This window comes from Nyctereutes procyonoides, unplaced genomic scaffold (assembly GCF_905146905.1).
Source record: "Nyctereutes procyonoides isolate TBG_1078 unplaced genomic scaffold, NYPRO_anot_genome, whole genome shotgun sequence".
NCBI classification, from domain to species: domain Eukaryota; kingdom Metazoa; phylum Chordata; class Mammalia; order Carnivora; family Canidae; genus Nyctereutes; species Nyctereutes procyonoides.
In genome coordinates this window covers 32,835,559-32,858,405 of record NW_026575051.1, presented here as the reverse complement: position 1 = coordinate 32,858,405, position 22,847 = coordinate 32,835,559, and the positions used below count along the sequence as shown (strand labels likewise).

General features: G+C 36.3%; 1 protein-coding gene across 1 annotated transcript in view; it reads right to left on the bottom strand.

Annotated features, from left to right (window-relative positions):
* Nucleotides 1-5,910: 5,910 nt before the first annotated feature.
* Nucleotides 5,911-22,847, bottom strand: part of COL19A1 (collagen type XIX alpha 1 chain) — a 303,786-nt gene continuing 286,849 nt past the window's right edge. Inside the window, exons 49-51 of the mRNA XM_055329613.1 lie at nucleotides 12,857-12,985; nucleotides 6,216-6,293; nucleotides 5,911-6,038 (exon numbers count right to left, since the gene is read on the bottom strand). Of these exons, the coding sequence (XP_055185588.1) occupies nucleotides 5,911-6,038; nucleotides 6,216-6,293; nucleotides 12,857-12,985 (335 nt within the window). The remainder of the gene's footprint in view (nucleotides 6,039-6,215; nucleotides 6,294-12,856; nucleotides 12,986-22,847) is intronic.

Genomic DNA, 22,847 nt, shown 5'->3' with positions numbered 1-22,847 from the left:
AACAAATGAGGGAAACTGGCTCCAAGAAACTACTTTTCTTTTTAAGATTTATTTGAATTTGTCATTAGCCTCCAAGTTGAAAATCTGTCTGAGAAAAGGCTTGAGAATATTCCTTACAGAGCACCTGGTTAATTTATTATATAATAAGGGGACCTGAAGATGAGAATAGTTAAGAACTATGTAAATCATTTCCCAGTCTAAGCAGACATGTAAATCCACTGGCATATTTTGATAAAATCAATTTCTGTTAAAGAAACATGCTATGTTTCTTGTTGCCTTATCATTAATGACATAAGAGCTTATATTTATGAGAATTAACTGTGATATTTCTTATCTTGCTCAGGCCCCTCTCTACCAATGAGTCTTAAATGACTTTAGTGAGGCGATCACTTTTGTAGGACAAAAGCTGCAAAGGATGGATCGTTCTCTGATTTTTGTTTCTGCTTGTAATCCTTATTCACAATCATTAGACCAGGCTTTTTATGAGCTCCCAGGGAGATGGGTAATAAACTTAATTATTGTGAACCAAGCACTGATTCCTGTGACAAGCAAAAGCATAATTTCCAGCACAGTATAAACATGAACCTGCAATAGTCCAGTTTACAGGTTCCCTGGACATCTGTGTGGCTCATGCTTGGTATGCGAGTGCTTTGGGGGCATCTTTGTGGTTGAGACCTACCAGAATGGAACTGAAGTGTGGAGCTTCAGCCACAAGAAGTGGTGAGGTGGTGAAGAGTAGAAATGATGTTAATAACCACACCTTAGAATTCCCTGATTTAGGGTCAGATCCTTTATTGCTAAGATAAGCGAAAAGCTCATTATGTGTCATGAACATATAGGAATCAAGGCTTCAAAGCATTATATTCAAGTGGGATTTAGAATAAAACTAGTGCCATTCCACTTAGCTTGAGTATGTCGAATGAAATCTTAAATAGTTGGATGAGGTAAGATAGAGAACAAACAAAATAGGGAAAAAATACACCTTAAATGTCATTTTAAAAATAAATAGTTATAAAATATGCCATAAAACAATCTGAATTTAAATACATCAATACACTGAAAAATATTTATCCCTACAATATACTTTAAATAATACAGCAAAATTAAAAAAATGTAAATTAATTAGCATCTTTATATCCATAAGCTTATTACGGTCAGACTACACACACCTTTCTGATAAACTTAATTCTTATTGAAATACCGCGTAAGTTTAATGAAATCTCCTACTTGATTAGTATTCACTTTTGACAAATACATAAAGCAAGTAGCTAACTCCTTGAGTAGTACCATGTACCTATCACTTATTACTGTATTATCTGAACACAAAATTTTTTAGACCTGGCTTTGGTTTTATAAACCTGCCTTATCTTTGAGGTAAGTTCTTGCTCTTTTGGGTCTGCTTGTCTGAGTGAATTTTCTCTGTGCTCAATGGGTTCTTCATTCAGTTTAAATCGATCAGTTAGTCTGGCATGATTTTGTTGAGTAAAATGTTTGGATTATAGCTCCAGCTACCCAACATAGTAAAACTGAAGACATCCATTTGTCTTGTTTCCTGAGTTTCCTAGTGATTAAAAATTAATAGAATTAATGCTACCACTGCCAGCCAACTAATCAATGACTTCAATGGGCTAAGTCACTTAGAAATACCGAGGCATAAAAGACACAAATTCAATTCTTTCCTTCATTTCCTCCTCTGAGAAGCCTATGTAGTCTCTGTGAGAGGAAAGAGGATAGAAGGGGTTGAGATAAAGGGCATGTCCTTCAATACTAAAGTACTAAGAGAGAACATTGGGAAGAAAGAACAATAAACACTTATGTGTCTTAAGAAAGTGAACACAGGCAAATGTGAAAAAAAAAGAAGAACAAAAGCAATGAACCAATCTGCAAAATGATTCTGAGAATTCATTGAGAAAAACTGAAGAATATAATTTAAACTAGAAATTCTCAATCTCAGGGTATTATTACCACCGTTAGGAAAATTATAATGGTAATTTGAAAAATAGTGATGCTTATCTTGCTTTTGTAAATAATGATATATTTCTAGAAAAATAGAAACATTGTACAAATCTAATTTTTAAATTTAAAAATTTTAAGTATCTTGAACAATATGGAGATTTAGATATTGTATAATTTTATACAATGTGGTCTACTTCTTGAGATAAGCTAAGTGCTTTTTACTTGTCCATCAAAAGAGAGTATCCTGTCAAAAAAGTAGGATGAATACTTTCATGTTAATCACTAAAATATGAGGGTTGTATACAAACTAAAGTTACCAATAGTAAAGTTGCAAGTTAACCAGGTATATAAATCCACTTAAGAAATAAAGTGGAAACAGCCAAGGAATCACAGGTTATTGTGCCTTCTTCATAAAGATACTTAAAATGAGGAAGAACATAAATTAACAAAACAAATTAACAAAACACAAATTGATAAGAAATTATTTACAAAAGTAAAAAAAATAAAATAAGTGCAAAGGCAAGTAAGTGTCTGATTTAGTTGTCCACTAAACTATTTCTAGCCTTGTATTTCTGCAAGTCTGTTCAGTTCTTCAGATTCAAATCTCTTTAAACACCATCTTGTGGACAAAAGGAGGTATATCATAGTTTCTCAACAGAAGAGAAAGACTGCAGAAAAGCTAAGTCTTATTTAACTTCTAAAACATATTCATAAAAAAATATTTTATAATCCAAACATTAAATGGCATTATTATAACATATCTTAAGATAATTACTTAAGTTCTGTAAGTGACAAAATTTATAATTTCAACAATGTCATGAAATATAGAGATATGTATGGGATTACTTTAAAATCATTAATTAAATTACTGTGATCACATAGTGAGAAATTTCAAAGGTTAAGACTGGAGTGTTTTTCTTATAGTTAGGAAGAAGTGGTTAATGTATTCAGTAGGAAAGAACAATGAACAAACTCATGAATTATTCTTCCTTTTTCTTTAGATTCCAAAGGCTATGAATATTAATTGAAGTCATATCTTGTTCTTTGCTTAGAAAGAATTTTATCTGAAAGTGTTAATTGATCTTGGTATAAAATGTTAGACTGGAACCTAAACCTACTTATATAGGGCAAACCTAGTTTTAATTACTAATTGTCATCCTGGCCTATAATTATTCTGGAATCCAAATAAGAGATAATTCAGGAAATCTGATAATTCTTCTTCCCTGCTGTAGACCCACTGACATCTATCTGAAAGTAAACAAATGCTTTGGAATGGAATAAAATGATACAACAGAGTTTGCAACCACCATGTTATGTAGGGGAAGATTTCCCACCCTACTTTGAGGCCTTAATTATCCATTTTCTTAATATTAAGGGAATTAGGCAACTGCTGAATGTCCATTTTGTTTGGTGTTGTGTTAGCTGGGCCCAGCCTTTCTCACTGCTCTTGCTTGTGGGAGACAAGAACAGGTGTTGGTGGGTAAATGATACGTAGGGTGAGAGGAGCTCGTTGCATGTGGACTCCGTCCCGTTTTTCTACTTATGCCAAAGGTAGGTTAAGTCAGTTATAACAAATGAGCTTGAATCAACGAGCTCTACTGTGTAATATGCATCATATAACATCACATTCTCCATCCTCATTAAATCACCTGAATAAATCCAATTCTTGGAATAGGAGTAAACCAACCCAGTATTAATGGAATTTAGAAAAATAAAGGTTCCTAAATATACAATTTGTGAGAAAGGATGCATGATATATTCTGTGGAATTAAAATGAACAGAAGTTATAAAACAAGAAAATGAACTGAGTCTTTATGGCTATGTGAAACTTAAAGAAAACAAGGAAAAATACATTGATCACCATCAGCAAAAAAGTTCATGAAAACATGAACATGCTAAAATAAGTATTTCTGGGTTAGCAAAGAGGCAAAAGGATAAACAACCTATCAAATAATGTGAAAAAATAATCTTTGAAAACATATAAATGTGTAGCTTCATGACAAGTTCATGTAAATTAAGGAGTGGCAAATGAGTTGTAAGCTTTCAGAAAATTCAAAAAAAATTAAAGTTCAACAAATTAAAAGCTCAAGATATACACATAGCACCAGATTTTGGATCTCTGTACATTTCTGGGAGGGATAATTTATCATTTCACTAAGAAAATGCATATGTATACTCTAATCGTGTCATCTAAAACACAGCACCATTGTAGGTATTGCACAGGAAAGAAAATGAAGAAAATCAATTTAAAGTTAAAAACATTTGAAATAAATAAGATAACCTTAGAGAATAAAATAAACAAACCTGTAATTGAAATATACAGCATAATTCAATATGAAATAACTCAAAGGTTGTGTGTGTGCACAGCCGTATAAACAGTACCTGACCAGCAAGCAGTTCATTCATCTATAATGAAAACCAGTTCAAATCATGGGTACATTTCAACAAAAGCCTCCCTACACAGCCCTGTTCACAGCTTGTTCCAATCTCAGTGGGCTTGTCTCTCTAAATTCATTTTTCAATGAACAGATAAAAGCAACCATTCTAGCCTGTTCTAGCCAAACTAGAATTTGCACTGCTCTTTGAAGAGGTGGGGCTTCCTCATCTCTGTGGCAGGAGGGCTCTGGGCCACACACTCACTCACCGCTTAGATTTCAGCAGCATCCTCATGCTCAATGTTCAGTGGTTTTCAACCTCTCAGAATAATGTATAGCTAGGCAATAAAAATACTTTAGTAAGGAATTGGGTTGGTGATCACTGTACTTTCGCTCCTTGTCAGAGGATGTGGTCTTTGCATGTCTGTTCCCCCTGAAGTTAGTGCTAACTCTTTGGTCTGAGCACTACTTGCATGTCCCATGGCTTTCCTTGGCTTCCCTGTACCTCTTGCTGCAGCTTCTTGAGAATAATGTTTCTCCATAAGAGCTTTTGGGCTTCCCCTCCTCAATATGCGTGTGCAGACATCACACCATCATCTTCTAGATCAAGGAGTTTCTTTCCCAATTGCTACAAATCCAGTCTTTGTTCTGATGGCCAGTTCTTGTCTTAAAACCGAAGAATTATCCAGTTGGAAGAGTAATGGATACAAGGACTCCAAGGCCTTGCTAGGCCATTTCAGCTTCAAAGGTACCAAAGACAGCTTGATGCCTTCACCATCAAATATCTCTTAGGGGAAATTGCCTTCTGTTCCCCAAATGAGAAGCTCATTGAAGAGACTGCAGTATTGGGCTTTTCTTGTGGAACTGTCATACAATTGGACTTCGTTCTCCTCTTTTCATGCAGCACATATTCATGCCAGTGGTGACTACTTTGAACTGAGCTCATACAGAATTAACAAAATCATTTCAGTCATTGGCTATGGTGGGTTTGGGGTTCCCTGATAAAATAGCTTCCTGGGTTTTTTCCAAAATGAGTTATGAAGTGAAGCTCTAATTGCCTATCTATTTCTCTGCATAAGCAGGATGGATATAGGATAGTATAAGAATTCTTCAGCTATAAAAGTAGTCAAAAACATTGAGCAGGAGCAATGCATTATGTCGAAAAAGTTGAAATCTTTAGCAATGATGATAAATTTAAACTCCAAGAAATCTTTAAATCTGAAACTTAAAAATTCAGAAATCAAAGGCCAAAGACAAGTTGATAAGATTAGAAAATATACATCACCCTCAGCCTACTAACTCGAAAGATGTAATTTCATCTTGAAGAAGAATTAATGATAAGATTTGCTTGCTTACTTCATAGAAGATCCTGAATAAAAATCATAGTAAGCAAAACATATGGAATGAATTTGGGAAAAGATGAAAATGATGATATCCCAATTACTATAGGAATAGGATTCCAATTGTGCTTTTAATGTCTGGCCTACCAAAAACCAAAATGAAAAAAAAAGCCACCCACATATCATGAGGGTTTGATAGTATTAAGATAGCTCCAATGTCAAGTCTTCCTCAGGTGTGTTTATTTCCCACCTGTCCGCTGACGAGCATGAGACACAGGATAGAGGCAATCTTCTGGATTACATCTTCCACTAGGTCCTGGGGGGCCCTGTGGCCCTGGGGCACCTGGTGAGCCTGGCAAACCCGGAGCTAATGAAATAAAAGACCCCCATGAGAATGCAGATCACATATGGCTCTTCCTCCCTCACTCCAACCAACATGGGTCATTCAACTTCACCTGTAGCAACACATAAGGGCCACAGGCAAGAAGGTGCAGTTCCTGTTTTTAGAGGCTTTCTTGTGTTGTGAAGATAATATCACTATTACCTGAAGTCCCAGGAAGACCAGGACTTCCTGGAAGCCCAATTCCAGGCTCCCCTCTTTCTCCCTTCTGTCCTCGGTAGCCTAAATGAGAGATATATAAAAAGAGAGACATAAGAAGTTAGAGTGTTCTATGGCCACAGAGCAAGTGTAAGAATCCTGTTCTTAGTCCATACTACTTAAACATAAACAGTATATTAGCCATCTGTTTTGCTTTATAATCACATTAGGCTTACATATCGAGCAGATTACGTGCCAAATGCATTGAGAATCTTAGAAATATGCAGCTACCATAAAAGTTCCAACTAGTCAGACTACTGATAGTGAGATTTTTGGCACTGAAAAGTGATACCTAAATAAATCAGTCATTCATACCATCTTTCATAGCTATGACAAGGTACGTGCACCCTCTTCAACTGAAATTCTCACTGGAGGATAGATACAGGCTAAATATAAGAAGTATTCTGAAAAAGTTCTGCTTAGTATGAGGACAAGATGATATGACAACAAGAATCTGGACCTTAGTTCAAGAAGTAAAGGCAATGAAAGGAACAAAAATTGAAGATTTTAATAAATAACAGTAAGAGTGTGAGTAAATGGAAAGCCATCCACCTCAGAAATCAGGAGACAACAAATCAGGTCTTTGTTCAAATTACTGACCATATCAACATTATATCTCTTTCAAGGAAAGTTAAAACAGTAACCACATGTTTTAACACGGCAACGCATAACTGCAAAGGACTAGATGTTCAACAATGCTAGAATACAAGGAGGTGGAGAGATTCATCTAAGCTCACTTCGTCAATTAGACCCTTTAGCCAAAATGAATTAGGTCTAAGATCTGTATACACTTTAAGATAAAATCATTCTTATTCTTGAATATGCTTGTCGTCACCAGAGTTAGAGTAGTAGAGTAGTGCAGAGTAATTTGTGCCTCTGGGAGTCCATATCTCTGCTCTTAAAAAGCAGAAAGACAAAGTGTGATTTCATTTACATAAAGAATCTAAAAAATGAAACAAATAAATACACAAACAAGAGCAGAATCAGACCTATACATACAGAGAACAAATTGATGGTTGCTAGAGGGGAGAGGAGGAATGGGCAAAATGGGTGAAAGGGAGTGGGAGATACAGGCTTCCCATTATGGAATGAGTAAGTCATGGGAATAAGAGGTTACAGCATAGGGAATAGAGTCAATGGTTTTGTAATAGTGTTGTATGGGGACAGATGGGAGCTACACTTGTGGGAAGCACAGCGTAATGCATAGACTTGTTAATCATTATGTCATACACCTGAAACTAATGTAATGTTGTGTGTCAACTCTACCTAAAAAAAGAGATAAAATTGCAAGTAAAAGAATAAAAAGCATAAAACACTTTTTAATCTCTGTTTTATATATTGGCAACCATGTAAGACTCTGATGAAAAGGTCTTGCGGCTATGAGAGTTTCATGATGATGGTAAATAGAGTTTAATTTCCAACTTTTCATACTTAAACAGCAGCTTAAAGACGATACCTACCAAAATGAACAAAGCATGCAAACACACAACAAAGATAATAAGGAGAGTATCTCAGTAGGGAAAGTAGGTCCTGACTTAGTTGTGCCTTTCTATAAAGGTGTATTATTACAGCAGAACATGATAAGAGGAGAAATCTTAATGTTTTCTATGAGCAGTATATAAGATAAATTATGTCTCATTATTGTTGAGAATTAGACATTAGTTTTGGGGTTGCTGTCTTCATTTTTACTTGACCATGCAGTATACACATTATAATCGAAATAATATCAGCAAGGTTATCACCACACCATTATATTTTGCTTTGGAGGTGTGACCTAATCATAAATGTGAAAATAGTGGGAAAAAGGCATATACACTCAGGAAGTATTTTGAGGTGCAAATTGGAAATATATCCAGGGAGAAATTTTCACACATTCATACCTGAAAACTGTTACAGATATTCAATATAATCCTAGATTTTAGAGACAATAGTGGTTTGAACATATGGCATGATGTCCAAAGTCCATACATATTCAAATGTAAAATATTACCAGGATTTCTTTTATATAAGTAACTTTCATTTAACCTGTGTGAGCAATTAGGAAAAATGCTTACGTTTAGGGTCATTTGAAAGCACCCTTCTAATTCCATTATTTAAATATTTCTGTAGTACAGTAACATTTGTTACATGAGGTATATTTGATAGTTCAACCCAGGTCCAACTATTATGAAAAATTATATAGTTGACCCTCAAGCTATCTCAGTAAGTGCTTGAGATCATAGGCTGAAAAATGAGGAAGAGAGAAAAAAAGAAAAAGGTGTATGAACTTTTAATTATCAAGTGGATTAACAAGACTGTAACAAAATTCCAAACGGGGACCCTATCTACTAAAACTTACATATTCAAATTCAGTTATCAGATTTTAATATAATGCAAAAATTTATTATTCCACGTAGATTTCAGTGCCTATGGTATCACAAAGCAAGAAACAGTAATTCACATATTTGTATAATAGAGTAACATTTACATTTCTCCTGTCAAATGTAATGATTTATTTGTACAAAGCTCTCAGTTCATTAGGTTAATAACTACCTATTATTGCTGTTGGATTGTACAAGCACATGAGAGCTTTTACTCTCAAATTTCCTTATAAGGTCTCAAGTTAATTTCTTATAAAGGCTGCCATAAAGCCATAGGGTCTTATTTTATAATTGCTTCACAGCAAAACTTCAGATAAGAATGCTAAGAAAGTCAATAAGAAATTTCCCATTTTTTTTTAGAATCAAGCTTTTCAGCCCTTTAGGGTATGCCTCTCTTGAAAAGTGGAAAATAATAAAAGGCAGGCCTATCTGTTAATGGACATGTATTTCCATGGCCTACCAGTGTGCAGGGTGACAGTTTGCTATCACTGTAACTCAGGTAGGGAAAGAAAACAACAGCAAGGTCCTAATCTACAGTGTCTGGAGGTAGGAATTAGTTGTTAGAGAAACTTGAGGCTTGTTGTAGTGTTTTAGATGGCAGACTTTATATAGACAGATTTCTGTTTTGATCCCAGGGATTTACTTCCCAACTGTAAATCTGTGCATCTATCTGCATACTGGACTAACAAGGCCACACAAGGAATGTTTCCAGCACTGGGGGAGGGATTGGCTGGTTCTTCACAGGGGGGCCCAAAGCACACCTTCCAAGTTGTCCTGCTTCCTCAGTCCTAGGTCACTGATCAACTGCAGTGCACCTGTCATTTTGGTATATGTGCCGCCCATTTCCTAAGGCCCTTACTGCTAAAAAAAATTTTGAAAGGTCAAATCTGTATCAGTTACATGAACTACCTTGGGGGTCACTGGCTTACAAATAACAGAATGCTTTCCTCATTATACACCAATCACAGCAAAACTTTAAAAGTTCAAAAGTAAGAGCAACCAACCATTCCCAATAAGGTCCTTCCAAAATGGATGGAGGACACATGGCATGGCTGGATCTGTTTTCTGCTACTAATTCCACAGCTACTCAGTGGGTGGGTTTTTTCCAGAAACAGGGCTTTCAAGGGTAGCATCTGTTCTTCAGAATTTTCAGAGGTGGAGAATCAGTTGTGTTGGGGAAAAGTTTAAATATAGTTCATTCTCATAAAACTAGCCCAAGAGGATAAGGTCTTTTAGGAATATATGTCTCTCTTGATTATCTATGGAAACCCAGCTGCATCATGTCACCCAGGCTTCTTTGATCCTAGTGTGGCACCTACTTGCTCATCCCCCATGCACAAGCCATCAGACCCTATGCTGCAGATATGAGGTGGGAATGAACACCAAGGAAAGTTCTCTCACTGCACAGGGGGAAGGCAAGAATCAGAAACCCACGGGATGGTTAAAATATAACCTGTCTAAAAATGCTTTTGAATTTCAAAAAGACACCAACAATCACCCCCTTTGGGACTCCAGGGAAATGCAAACGAAGTGTCTCAACTCAGAATCACTCTGGTTTCTATTTTCACTGCAAGAAGACTGGGGAGAGGAGCCACACGTTTTCATTGTCAGAATCTTGGTAGGAGCACTACCTTTCTTTCTTGACTAGGATTGAGTGCTTATCCTAGTCTCGCATCAATGTCCTCATTGCTCTCTGCACATCTCCTGCTTCTCAGAATAGGCGCAGGAAACTTAGGAGATCCCTTTGAATTTCTGCCCTGCTCTTAAGATAATAAGATAATAAAGGACTCATACTATAGTACACATTTTAATACAAACCACTTCATTTTAAATGAAAATGGATTTCTTTCCTAAAAACACCCCCAAAAAAGTCTCAGAAATTTCAGAGGAGCCATCATCAAACAGAATCTATGAGTGGGCACAGCATGCTGTTCCATGCTGGGTGCCCACACTTTCCTTCCCTTTCTGTGCTGCATTTCTCACTTCAATCTTTTCTCAAACTCAATCACGCTGTGTCACGAAGAGGATGAATTCAGCCCCCAGCATCTGACGTCTGTGATGGACACTAGGGTAACAGTTTTATATGCATTTCCGTCTTTCCTTTTGGAGAAAACTTTTAAATCAGGCAGAGCAAAACTTTGAGCATATATGCATAACTTTATCTCCTGAACACTTCATGTCTATTTCTCTACCACCACAGAAAAACAATTACATATGAACTGGAGAAGCACCAAAAATCAAATAGCAGCCTCTTGTTTTCTTTTTTTACAGTAAAATTTCTTGGTGGCTTTATCAGTATAGCACAACTACAGGCAAATATGCCTTAAATATGGACCCTATTTTATGCAGACTTTATTTTTTTGCCACTTTTCTGGCAAATTTAACAAATACTGAAAAGGAGCCATCATATGAAAGTTGAGGAGACACCTAACTAAGTTACACTCAAAGGTGCGTCATCAGAAACTCCACGGTGGGACAAAAGTTTTGTCAATTTTAGTACATGTGCTGCCGGATTGTGCACGTTTTGTCAATTTTATTAAACATTGGTCTTAAAGAAGTTGGAAATCATATAGGGACATCTTTCCAATTCAAGAACTGAGTCAAAAAGTCTTATCAGGAGTAGAAGTAATCTAGAAGATTTCTTAAGCAAACAGATAAATCCCACAGAAATCTTTCACAAGACAGAAGATAAATGAATAGAAGTCTTTCTCCAAAGCTTCCCTAACACTGCTGTGTTGGAATTGCCTCTGACGGAGAGCCTTCCAGATAGGTCTTCCCCACACGCAGAGGGAGGCTGCAGACAGGTGTGGGCAGGTGACTCCAGGTCCAGAACTATTTTCCTTGATAAACCTGATTTTTTCCCCTACTGTTCTTGTCCTCTTTGACCACAGCTGTTTGAAGCATCAGTCTGTATTTTTTCTGTTATTGGTGTTAACAGTTCTTATCCTTCACCTGGTTTGAGGCATCACCCATCTTTAGATGGGTCTTCAAGCTCTTTGTTCCAGATTCATAGATTCTGACCTCACAACAGACCCAACTAGTGAAAGATAATAATTAACCACCTTCTATACAATAGAGCACACAGAAGGCTATACCTGTTTCTACACAATTTTTTTCCAACTATCAGCCAGACCTCTTCATGATCTCAGGGAAAGGTAGGACAGACTGTATAGTGTAGGTGACCTAGAATGAGGTTTCCGTTGTTTTACGTTGTGCTAACTAAACCAAAAGCCTTGTCAGCTGTGACTGAAGGTTAAGACTGTAACAGACCCTGTCCTTGGAGATCATTATTCTTTCAGATGACGAAGAGCTTGTCAATTATTTGGGCACTTCCTATGGAAAACCAGGCTCATGTTACAGAGAAGCAGTAGGAAGGACAGTGAATTAGTGAAAGAAAAAGAATTCTCTGTATATATAGTATTTTGGACTGTATTCCTATGCAATTTTGATGTTCACTCTCCGTTTCCTTCTTTATACAAACTTTTGATTACTTTAAGGAGGACCTTTGAGTTCCTCAGTGGTAACACATGAAAAGGAGTTTCCCCACTTTTATCTTTCATGCTATGTACTTCCTGGATTTAATATTTCCTTGTCAGTTGCAAATCCTCTAAACCAAGGTCTGTTTGGTTTCTCTGCTGATTGCTAACCAGACTTTTACAAAACGGCCTTGCTGGTTTAATTTAGTCAAACTATGCTCAAAACCATGTTTTCTGTCAAGTTGTCATCAGTGGGACAATACTCATTTGCCAATTTAAATAAAGTTTTGCTTTAAAACTTAGAAAGCATATGGGGAAGGATTCTAAAATTTCTCAAAATTTTACTTGGACCTAAATTACTACTGTAGTGTCATCTCTTAAGACCCTCTCCTCAGCTTCTTCGAGATACTAAGATGATTCTTGTTGAACTTACATCAGTAGGGAGGCATAAACAATTCTGATTCTCACAAAATAATGACATATAAGCTCATATTGTTGCGATTATTTTTATAACAAATATTATTATTAAAATGAATTTAGATTAGAATGTGATTACTAGTCAGTTTTAAGTTTGAAGTAATAATAGAAACTCAACTTCTAGAATGTCAAATATTAATGAGATTCTATATTAAATCATTATGTATGTGTGTGTACATATAAACATATACATATATATACATACATATTTGCTTTAACTGTAATTAGCATGTTCTAAGTATTGAGATTTAAAAAAAACAGCAAGGAGACATACCTTGGGGTCCGGGGTCTCCTGGTGGCCCAGGTAATCCATCCTTTCCTGGTGGACCAGGCCTCCCATGAGCTTGAGCAGCCAACATTGCTGCTGGCAGCTTGAGTTGTGATAGGAACACAGCCATCCTCTCTTTATTTATGAAAGAAAAAAATATGCCATGTAATAGAAATACTTTTTGAATCAAAGTTTTTCAAAAATTTTACATGAAATTCAACAAAAAAAACACCCTACCTGATTTTCAATTTAAGTGTGTCTAATGTACTAAGTTGACTTGATTCCTGAGATAGTTATTTTATTCATTGGTCAAGCAAAATGGATTGTACAAAGTTGTCTGAATATAAATGTAGACCACCTGTGTGAACAGAGGGTCTGAGAATTTTCAGTGCTTCAGAGATGTAGCAAGTCTACTGGAAAGAACACTAGCCTAGAAGCTAATTAACCTCTGGTAATTATGGCTTATGGAGAGAATTTTAGGTTTCCATTAAAAGGTCTTAATAAATTAAAGCCACTTTCTAGATTGTTGCAAAAGTGTGTGGTCATTTAAAATACGTTTACAATTTTTTTGACATTCTCTTCCAAACGGGATTAGATGAAGCCTAATTCTTCTCTTCTTGAGTGTGGGCTGGAGTTATTTTTTCATTTCAAATGAATAAACAAAAAAAGCAGAATTGACTATGTAACTAGGGAAAATAAGTCATAAAAGGTGCTGTGGCTTTCTGGCTGCTCTCTCTCTTTCTTGGATTGCTCAGTGTGATTGCTCACTCTGGAGAAAGCCAGCTGCTATGTAATGAGGACATTTAAGATGGCCCATGGAGAGGCCCACATGGATTTGAACTGAGGCCACCTGTCAGCATCCATGTGAGTGAACTTGGAAGTGGATCTTCTGGCCCCAGTCAAGCCTTCCAATGACTGCAACCCTGGCTGACATCATAACTGGAACTTTGTTGTATGTTCTGGGCCAGAAACACAAAATTAAGCAACCCCTCAAGTCCCTGGCCCACAGAAAATGTGAGATAATGTTTTAAGCTACTACTAACATTTTAAAGTATTTTCTTATGCAGTTATAGGTAACCCATACAATAATGTGACACTTTATATCCTTGAATAAGACTGTATTATTAATAGATTTTTAATTTAAAAAATGGTCATTGGTTTCATATTCACTATGATTTCACTGTTTAATTTCTAGACTAGGAAAATATTGTACTTTGTCAATTTTGCTTTTTATATTTTTAAAAGATTTTGTTTACTTATTTGACAGAGAGTGAGGAAGCACAAGCACAAGCAAGGGAAGAGGCAGAGGTAGAGGGAGAAGCAGTCTCTTCACCAAGCAGGGAGCAGGGAGCCCAATGCTGGGCTCAATCCCAGGACCCTGGGATTTTGACCTGAGACAAAGGCAGATGCTTAACTGACTGAATCACCCAAGTGCCCCAAATTTGCTTTTTTAAAAAACACGTCTTATTATACAACTTCAATATTATTCTTTCCTCAATATTATTCTTTTCTTCTGGTTTGATTTCCAGTTAGTCTCATTATTTAGTCATAGTTTTAGTAGGGTATATATCTAATTTGGCCAAAGAAAAATATTCAGCATTGGTGCAGATGAGCATGCTCTCACTGAATTCCAAGTGTAGACAGAGTAAAAATAATAAAAAGCTTCTACACATTTCTGTGACCCTGAAGAAAACACTGAAATGAAGAACATACAAGTTATGAGAAGTTGACAAATTACCCAGAACACTTAGAAATGTCAATAAAAATAACAAAATCTTTTGCAGGTGTTGAGTGATGTGACCTTTATGAATTGAATACCTTTATGAATTGAATACTTCTCGCAAAAGCAACGTTGCCTTCCCAAAAAACATATCATTGCCGTTTGCCCTTTTGTTCATTCCCCAAACTGCCTGGAGCCTAATACTATTTATCTGGGTCCTAAAGAAAGAACCCAGGGAGGAAAGCGAGGACTAATTAAAGGAGCTTTGGTAAGGTGAGTTCAGTCATAAGGCCATGAAACTATCATTATAGGTGGCACTGGTGTCATGCAACTATTAATACTTTATTTAGATACTTATTAATGAGTCAATAATGCCTTTGGATAAAAGTGAGTATATTACAGAACATCAGGGCATTAGTAGCTCATGAAATTGAAAGGATCTGGAAACTGAGGAAGTTCAAAGAAAATGGAAATATGAAAATATAAGTGAGCATTTTTCACTCTAAAATAAATTCCTAAATAAGAACTATCATTATATTACATTAATTACACATTCTCTGTAATCAGGGCCCTGCATTGGGCATTTTATGCTTTCTGTATTAAGTGCTCCTGTTCAGGAATCTCAGAGAAGGCCTGAAAGAGATTAGCATCCTGTGCTGTTATCCATGTTTTACAAGCCCCAGATGCTATAAAAATTATCTGCTGATAAACTTTACATTATGACTAGAACTTGTTCCATAATATAAGACATTCCTTCTCGGAATTGCTTTTTTGAATAATCATTCCAAGAGTGTACTTATTACTATTGACTTCTCAGTTATAAATCCTACATAGGCCAATGTCCAGTTCAATTTTTTCCTAAAAACCATATTTAATACTTTACTACCCTAGGAATTAATTTTAGTGAAATCATTAACATAAATTTATCCAAAGCCCATTATAAATACAATCTGTCATTGGATTCTTTATTTAAACTTGTTTAGTTTGTTTATATTTCATATTTCTCACATTTAACAAATAGAATATATGCATAATTAGATTTAAAACAGAAACTGGAGCAGGGCATATCCTTAGCATGACAAAAGATATTCACTGCATTGTTTCTTTTTTTTTTTATTTTCACATATTTTCTTCAAAAAGCAAATTCAAATGATTTCATTTGTAAAACTATTTTACACCCAATTTTTTAAGGGTACATCTAGTGTGTAAGAAAAAAGTGAATCTTTAATGTAAAGAATTCAGCATGGGTTTGGTGCAAATTTTCCAGATAATTTTCTTAGTGATTAAATTAGTGTTTACTTTGTGGGTAAGGCCAAATGACAGCAACATTCTGGAAATAGTAGTTATCAGTTAGAAAAAACAAAGGCCAAATCATAAAGACCTTGTGAAGAGTTACTCCAATTTTCTCTAGCCTCTTTATTCAGTTTAGTTCATTCAGTTGAAATATAAAGGTACACTTCACTTAAGCAGATATGTATGGATTACAAACTTCTGATACAGAGGAAATTATTCCCTAGTAAAACTTATTTTTCAATGGGCTTTTGATAAACAATTTGTTTAAAAAATTTAGGCTCTTATACTACATGAGAAAGTAAAACAAATTTATTTTCAAATAGAATTATTAAGGGAAGAGCCCCAACAAACATGGACTATTAGGTATAGTTATCAAAGGAGTAATCACTCTATACTCCTTTTGTCAAATTATAAAGCAAGAAGAATGGAAGCATTACAACATCCAGAGGACGAGAATCTCTGGATTCATCCCCGAGTGATATTAAATCACAGGCCTTCTGGCAAAACTTCTTATTACCTGACTATCCACTTGGAATATGTTTGGTTGATGTTCATGCATTTATTTCCAATAACTTCATAGATAAAATACATTTGTAATTAGTATATAGTTATAATTTTGCAAATCATATTGGATGCAGATATATTTTTATTATATGAAATTATAAACTGGGTGTTTTATAAACAAATATGAAATTCTATTCAAAACTCTGCATGTTGTCATTTTACACTTAAAGGAGATACATATTTCAGTACAATTTTTCTTTTTTTCTAAAAAAGATGTATTTATTTGAGAGAGATTGAGAGAGAGAGTGTGCAAGAGAACATGGGTGAAAGTGGGGATGGGGCAAAGGGAGAGGGAGAAAGAGAATATCTAACCAGACTTTCCACTGAGCACAGAGCCTGAGGCAGGGTTTGGTCTCATGACCCATGAGATCATGGCCTGCGCTGAGACCAAGAGTCAGATGCTCAACCAACTGAGCCACCCAGGGGCCCCAATATAATTTTTATTAATTTGAGATATATCTCTTTGAATACCTTCAGTGTCTAAACACAAATAATCACAGTACTAATTTTTTCCTCTTTAATGTATGAATTGAATTTATAAGTAATTTGCTTTAGGTGGTTAATATTTTTAGTAAAACAATTCTTTTAGATAATTACTTCTAGCTATTAATGACCTAGCTTTAAGATATACTCAGAAATAGTCATTTAGCGAAAGGATAATTACTTCTGAACCTTGCTCTAATGCTCTATACTTTAAAATAACATGTTTTTGAGCCTCTAAATAAATTGTAAAGACCTGTATTCTTAATTGTTTTCCCCCTGTTTTCAGGGATCTTTGGTCAATTAAACTGTTTTTGGCAATGCTTTCTAATGAGGCAAGAAATTGAAGAGTTCAGATAGGAGCTTACATAAACCAAAAACACATATTCCATCTGCCAATGCAAACCCAGAGCAGTCATTTTAACGAGTAAGACCAATGGCTTGCCTTCCCTGGAGAATAGGCTCATCAGCATAATGCAGACATTAATATTAATATGTTGATAAATTATATTATATGGAGAATAAAGGGACATTCAGAAGTCATCTGGCCCACGTCTACCTTCTATTTCACAGGTAGAATTCGTAAATAGTTTCAAACAAAAAAAATTATCATTTTCTCCTAACGCCCTTTCAAATGTTTTATGGGTACAGCTTCAACTTATTATCTTTTGATACTCTATGATGGAAACAGGAAGTAGTTAATGAGTATTTCCCTTAGGAAATCAATCATCTATTTGATAATATTGTTACCTTTTAGCCTTCAGGTTAAATAACTTTTACTCAGATTTGGTCATCTGTTTTGTAAATCACTTTTTGGCTTTACTATTCCAGTGCTTTTTCATAACATCTCTTAAGTGTGAAAACCAAAATTAGATACAGTTTTCTCCTAAGGGCAGAATATATCAGAAGAGTAATTTCCTTTCATATATTTAAATAATTACTTTCGAGTTTCATTTTAACTGTGAGTTCCACAGTATCATTTGGTAGATTCATATTCATTTTGTGGTTCATTGTAACACAAGGGTTGTTACTGCTACATTTGATTTCTGACCTAATCCTTTGCCATCTTTGTAAACTTGCTGCTCTGCAATGTTATTGTGAGTAAAGACAGTGGATTAAACACATGCACCTGAATCCCTCTAAAGCAATAGTAAGATTTTTTTAACAGCCACAAAAGCATAAGAATGGGGAGACTATGAAAGATAACATGACAAAATTTTGGAAGCTGAGAACCAGATGGCTGGGTGACAGATGACTTAGCAGACTCAAGAAAACTATCTTTATATCTTTTGCGAAGCTGAGAAACAACCTGTTCTAAACCGCAAAATCCTTAGAAGGCTCAGGAATGGGCAATACAAATTACTTCTGGAAGCGTGGTAAAGGAGGGGAACTAAAATAAAAAGAACTAGTTGGAAGCCTATTTAAGAAGTGGTCTTAGGGGCACCTGGGTGGCTCAGTAGTTGAGTGTTTGCCTTTGACTCAGGTCGTGATCCCGGGGTCTTGGGATCGAGTCCTGCATCAGGCTCCCTGTAGGGAGCCTGCTTCTCCTTCTGCCTATACCTCTGCCTCTCTCTGTGTGTCTCTCATGAATAAATAAATAAAATCTGAAAAACAAAAAAAGAAGAAGAAGTGGCCTTAGAGATTTCTTTCTCTATACAGCTAGGTAGTTCCTCCCCAAACCTAGCCAAAAGCTGAAGGTTTATTGTCTGAACAAGGTAAACAATCATGTGTGCACTGGGGGTGCCACCAGATCCCACTGGGTCTTGGGTTTCCCTAACTGAAAACAAGAAGAAGAAATGAGTGCTCAACTCTTGTTTTCAGTCCTATTCTCCTACTTTGCTCTCCAAATACTGGCAGCCAGGCAGGAAATGGAAATGCTTCCTCTGGGGGATCTGTCTAGAATAAGAGGCAGGACTTGAAGACACTGAAATTGAAGTTTTCCCAATAAAAAAGTGCATGGGACCACCCTACAGCGAAGCTCCTGGTTGGCAAGTCCCACCATTCACTCATAACTTTTGATTGGGTTTTTAGAACTTACTCTTTTGTATGAACAGACATCCATGGATTACTGGCACTCAGGAAATCCTATAAGCTGAACAGACCCAAACAAAGAAATGGAAAGAAATAGAGGCTGTAGAAAGTATTTAAAAGGTATATGTATCTCTTCAAGATGTGTATCTACCAGATGAGGTGTATATACATGGTGCATAGACACACAGACACATATAAATTAGTATCTTAGTTGTTGAGATGCAAGAGAGGTATTACACTTGAAACAAGAGAATGGGATAATACATATTCATACATATTCACATATTCATGTGAAATATATGTATGGAAAATGAAAAAAACATAGATGAAGAGGCCTTCCTGGACATTGGACCTGGAGGCAGATATACTGCTCAGGGACATACAGCCCTACCATTCCTTTCTTCCCACAGTTGCAGTCGGTTCCAAGTTTGTCTAAGAACTAAGAGAGCAGGATGTGTGTCCACATTCCTGCGCAGGTTGGCAAATTCTTCTTGTGTGTTGGATGAAAATCTCCAAGTATAGTAGGGTGGTGTCAAGGCAAGAATTAAGCTTCTGAGATCTAACAAGATCCTAATTTGTGTGGGTAGCTGCAAAGCCTTTACAAAGCCAAAAGAAGCCAAGCTGAGATACACAGCATCTTGCTTCACTTTGTGCAGTCACCTTATTTGCAAAAGGATTTGATCTGTTGGCTAATCAAATGGGGAATTTAATTTAACTTTGGATTAGGCATATATTTGTCTGTTGTGATCCATCAGAAACAAGAGTTGGGGCTGGTAGGAAAATACCTTCTTCCACCATGAGTAGGTTTAAGATGGGGACATCAGGATGCTGAAGGAGGGCTTGGTGGCCTGGGGAAGAGCCCAGAGTGTGAGTTCTGTGAAAGGGGGCCACTGGGAATCCCTGAAGGGAGCTAGAGGGCCCAGATTTGCAGTTTTGGTCTAGGCTTCATTATGGGCTCCAGTGTGGACCTTTAGTGATAGGATGATAAAATGGGAGAGCAGGATCTCTCGAAGACTCCTTTGAGCCCCTGTAGTAGACAGTCCATGATTTGCTGGGTAGAGAAGGAGAGTTGCCTCTGAGGTTGTAGCTGTGCAGGGGTGAATGGGGCAGAGACAAATATTAGCTGCCACTGAGCCCACTGTCCTGTGAAAGGGTGGAGAGGGAGGCAGATGCATGCTTCCCTATGGTAACTACTGTAACATGGGAAAATTACTCTTTGCTTTTAAAGAGAGAGCTTTCTGAAAGGGAAAAATGTGACCTTGGAGCTCTAGGATTTGTGAAAATGGAGCTTTTCTTTATTCCTTTTTGTAAATGGTGTTCAGAAGCCTTGGAATGGACTACTAAACAGACAGTTAAATGGACTGAATTGGGATAATCTTGGGACAAATTAACCAAAATGCTAAATAACCAAATCCTGGGTTTCAGATACAATTTTTTTGGGAGAAAGTTTTGCTGGACTGGTACCAACAGAGATAAAAGGAGAGGGGGTATCATGTTCAAAGTCTCAGAGTCTACAAGTCTCCTGAAAAAGTTTCCTTGTGGGCCACCTTAGAATACGGTTTTGAGACAAGACATGTGGCTTCTGAGGGACCTAGCCAGGCTGGAAGAGAAAGGTGGAAGATGGGAAGAGAGATGAAGGAAAAACCAGAGGAGACCTGGAGAAACTTCTGCACCCTTAGCTTCCTGGCAGGCAGGAGGTGAAGAGAGGAAGTTGGGACAGGACAGCAGATGGGAAGCTCACAGATGTAGAAGAAAGTACAAGCCACATGAGCCTGCCCAAAGACAGATGGAGAGTGGCCCAATTTCCCTGACCTCTTCCCTTGGAAGGCACAGCCCTTCACAGGAATAACCCCATAATGGCCTGCAATTAGGCAGCAGAAAGCTTTCTGTGGGTGGAAGTAGCAGGTCTCCTCTGCTGAATGCATGGGGCAGGCCACAAGGGGCCATACCTTCATCCAGTGTCCACTCGGCAAAATGGGTACTTCCCACAACTCAGACTAAATTTAAAGTTGTTTAAGGAACTGACGTTCCATATTAAGCTGCCTGAGATAAGAGATAATTGATACTTGAGCCCATGGAAATTAAGAGTTGAAGGAGAATTTTAAGATCACAATTCAAAAACATTTGCTGGCACTTTTCTTTCCATGATTCCATCTACTAAATGTGTGGATACTACCTGAGATCCTATAGGTCCTGTGCTCAGAGATAGCTTCAAGGACATGCCACCTGTGCAGTCATACAGAGTCCCTTGTCAAAAGGGCCTCATGCTAGGTACGGTGTTTAACTGTGGGTGTCTTATAGTTCTTAATCATTTTTGAATAAGAGAACCTACATTTTTATTCTGTATTGAGCCCTACAAATTAACTGGTCCTGTCTATGCATTTGTATTTTTCAGTGTTTCTCTGGACAGCTCGAGACGGCTTTTTCTTTTTCAGGCAGTTGATGCTTGAGAAATGCTTGTTGTGTGGGAATGTTTGGATTGCCACGTTTGGAGCCTCTTTCATGATGCTTGATTCAAAGATTTAAGAAAAATATAATAAAAAAGGATTTGTAAATTGAAGAGCAACATTAAAATTATAAAGAGAAAACTGGTAGTTTGAAATTAAAAAAACAGTGGACAATTGTATCAATGACCTATCATGTCAGAGCATGGTAAAGATACTTAGTAGAGATCAATGTGAATTGCAATGAACAGCATTGAATTCATTACCTTTCAAAAAACCATTTTTTTCTATTTTATCATTGAAGCAGCCGAGGTCCCTGTGTCACTCTGCTCTATCTCTAGTGCTCATGTGAAATATATAACATACACTCAAGCACTGAGATTTTGGTCTCTAATACTAACTACTGCTTAAAATAATCAGAGCTTCTAGGAGAGTAGCTAATTCCATGTTTGCAATAGGAAGACTTCCAGTGAACTTGGAGCATTCTGTAATCTTATTCCTTGCAAAATTCAATAATATATATTTAGCTTAGGAAAGAAAGGATGCTGTGCAAAAGAAGCAGGAACCAGGAGAGGCAATATGGATTCTTTTTTTTTTAAAGACAAAAATTTCCCACTTTCTTAAGCTCACAGTTGAGGGAAGTGATCCTGATTTTAGCAAGTCATTTGACAAAATCCTGTGATATCTTGGGGATGAATAAAAAAATGTACAGTAGATTTTAGAAAACTACACAGATTCAGAGGTTACTAGAACAAAAGATTAATAGAATTTACAAGTGAACAGAAGGAATGCAATAGCATTACATTAGGAAAGCCCTAATCCTTTACTCTTTTATTCAACATTTCTACCTATGGTTAGAATGATGATAAGCATATTAAATTCAGAGATGGCACAAAGTAATGAAGGTCAACCAACCTGTCCTTATAGTAAGACAACATTCTGTAAGACAGAATGGGATAATGTATGAACACAAACTGTTGGAAATTTAATATAAGAAATATAAAATTATGCACTTAGATTTTAAAAATGGACACAATGCACAATGAAAAACACTTAATTTTTAAAAGTTTGGGTAAACAAGATCCAAGATTGTTAGTTAATTGAAAAATCAAAATCAATTAAGTCTTTTTTTTTTTAAAGGGGATGCTATTAGGCAGCATTATTGAAGTGTCTATATCACAGGTTAGAAAACTTTTTCTGCAAAGGGTCAGATAATAAACAGTTAAATCTTTTCAGGCTATACAATCCCCAAGACAACTAGTCAATTCTGCTGCCCTAGCAGGGAAACAAACAGAGAAAATTCATAAAAGAATGAGTCTGACTATACTCTAATAAAACTTTATTTGTAGAAATAAATTTGAATTTCAGGTCATTATCACATGTCATAAAATATTCTTTTGATTTTTTAAAAAAGATTTTATTTATTTATTCATGATAGTCACACAGAGAGAGAGAGACAGAGAGG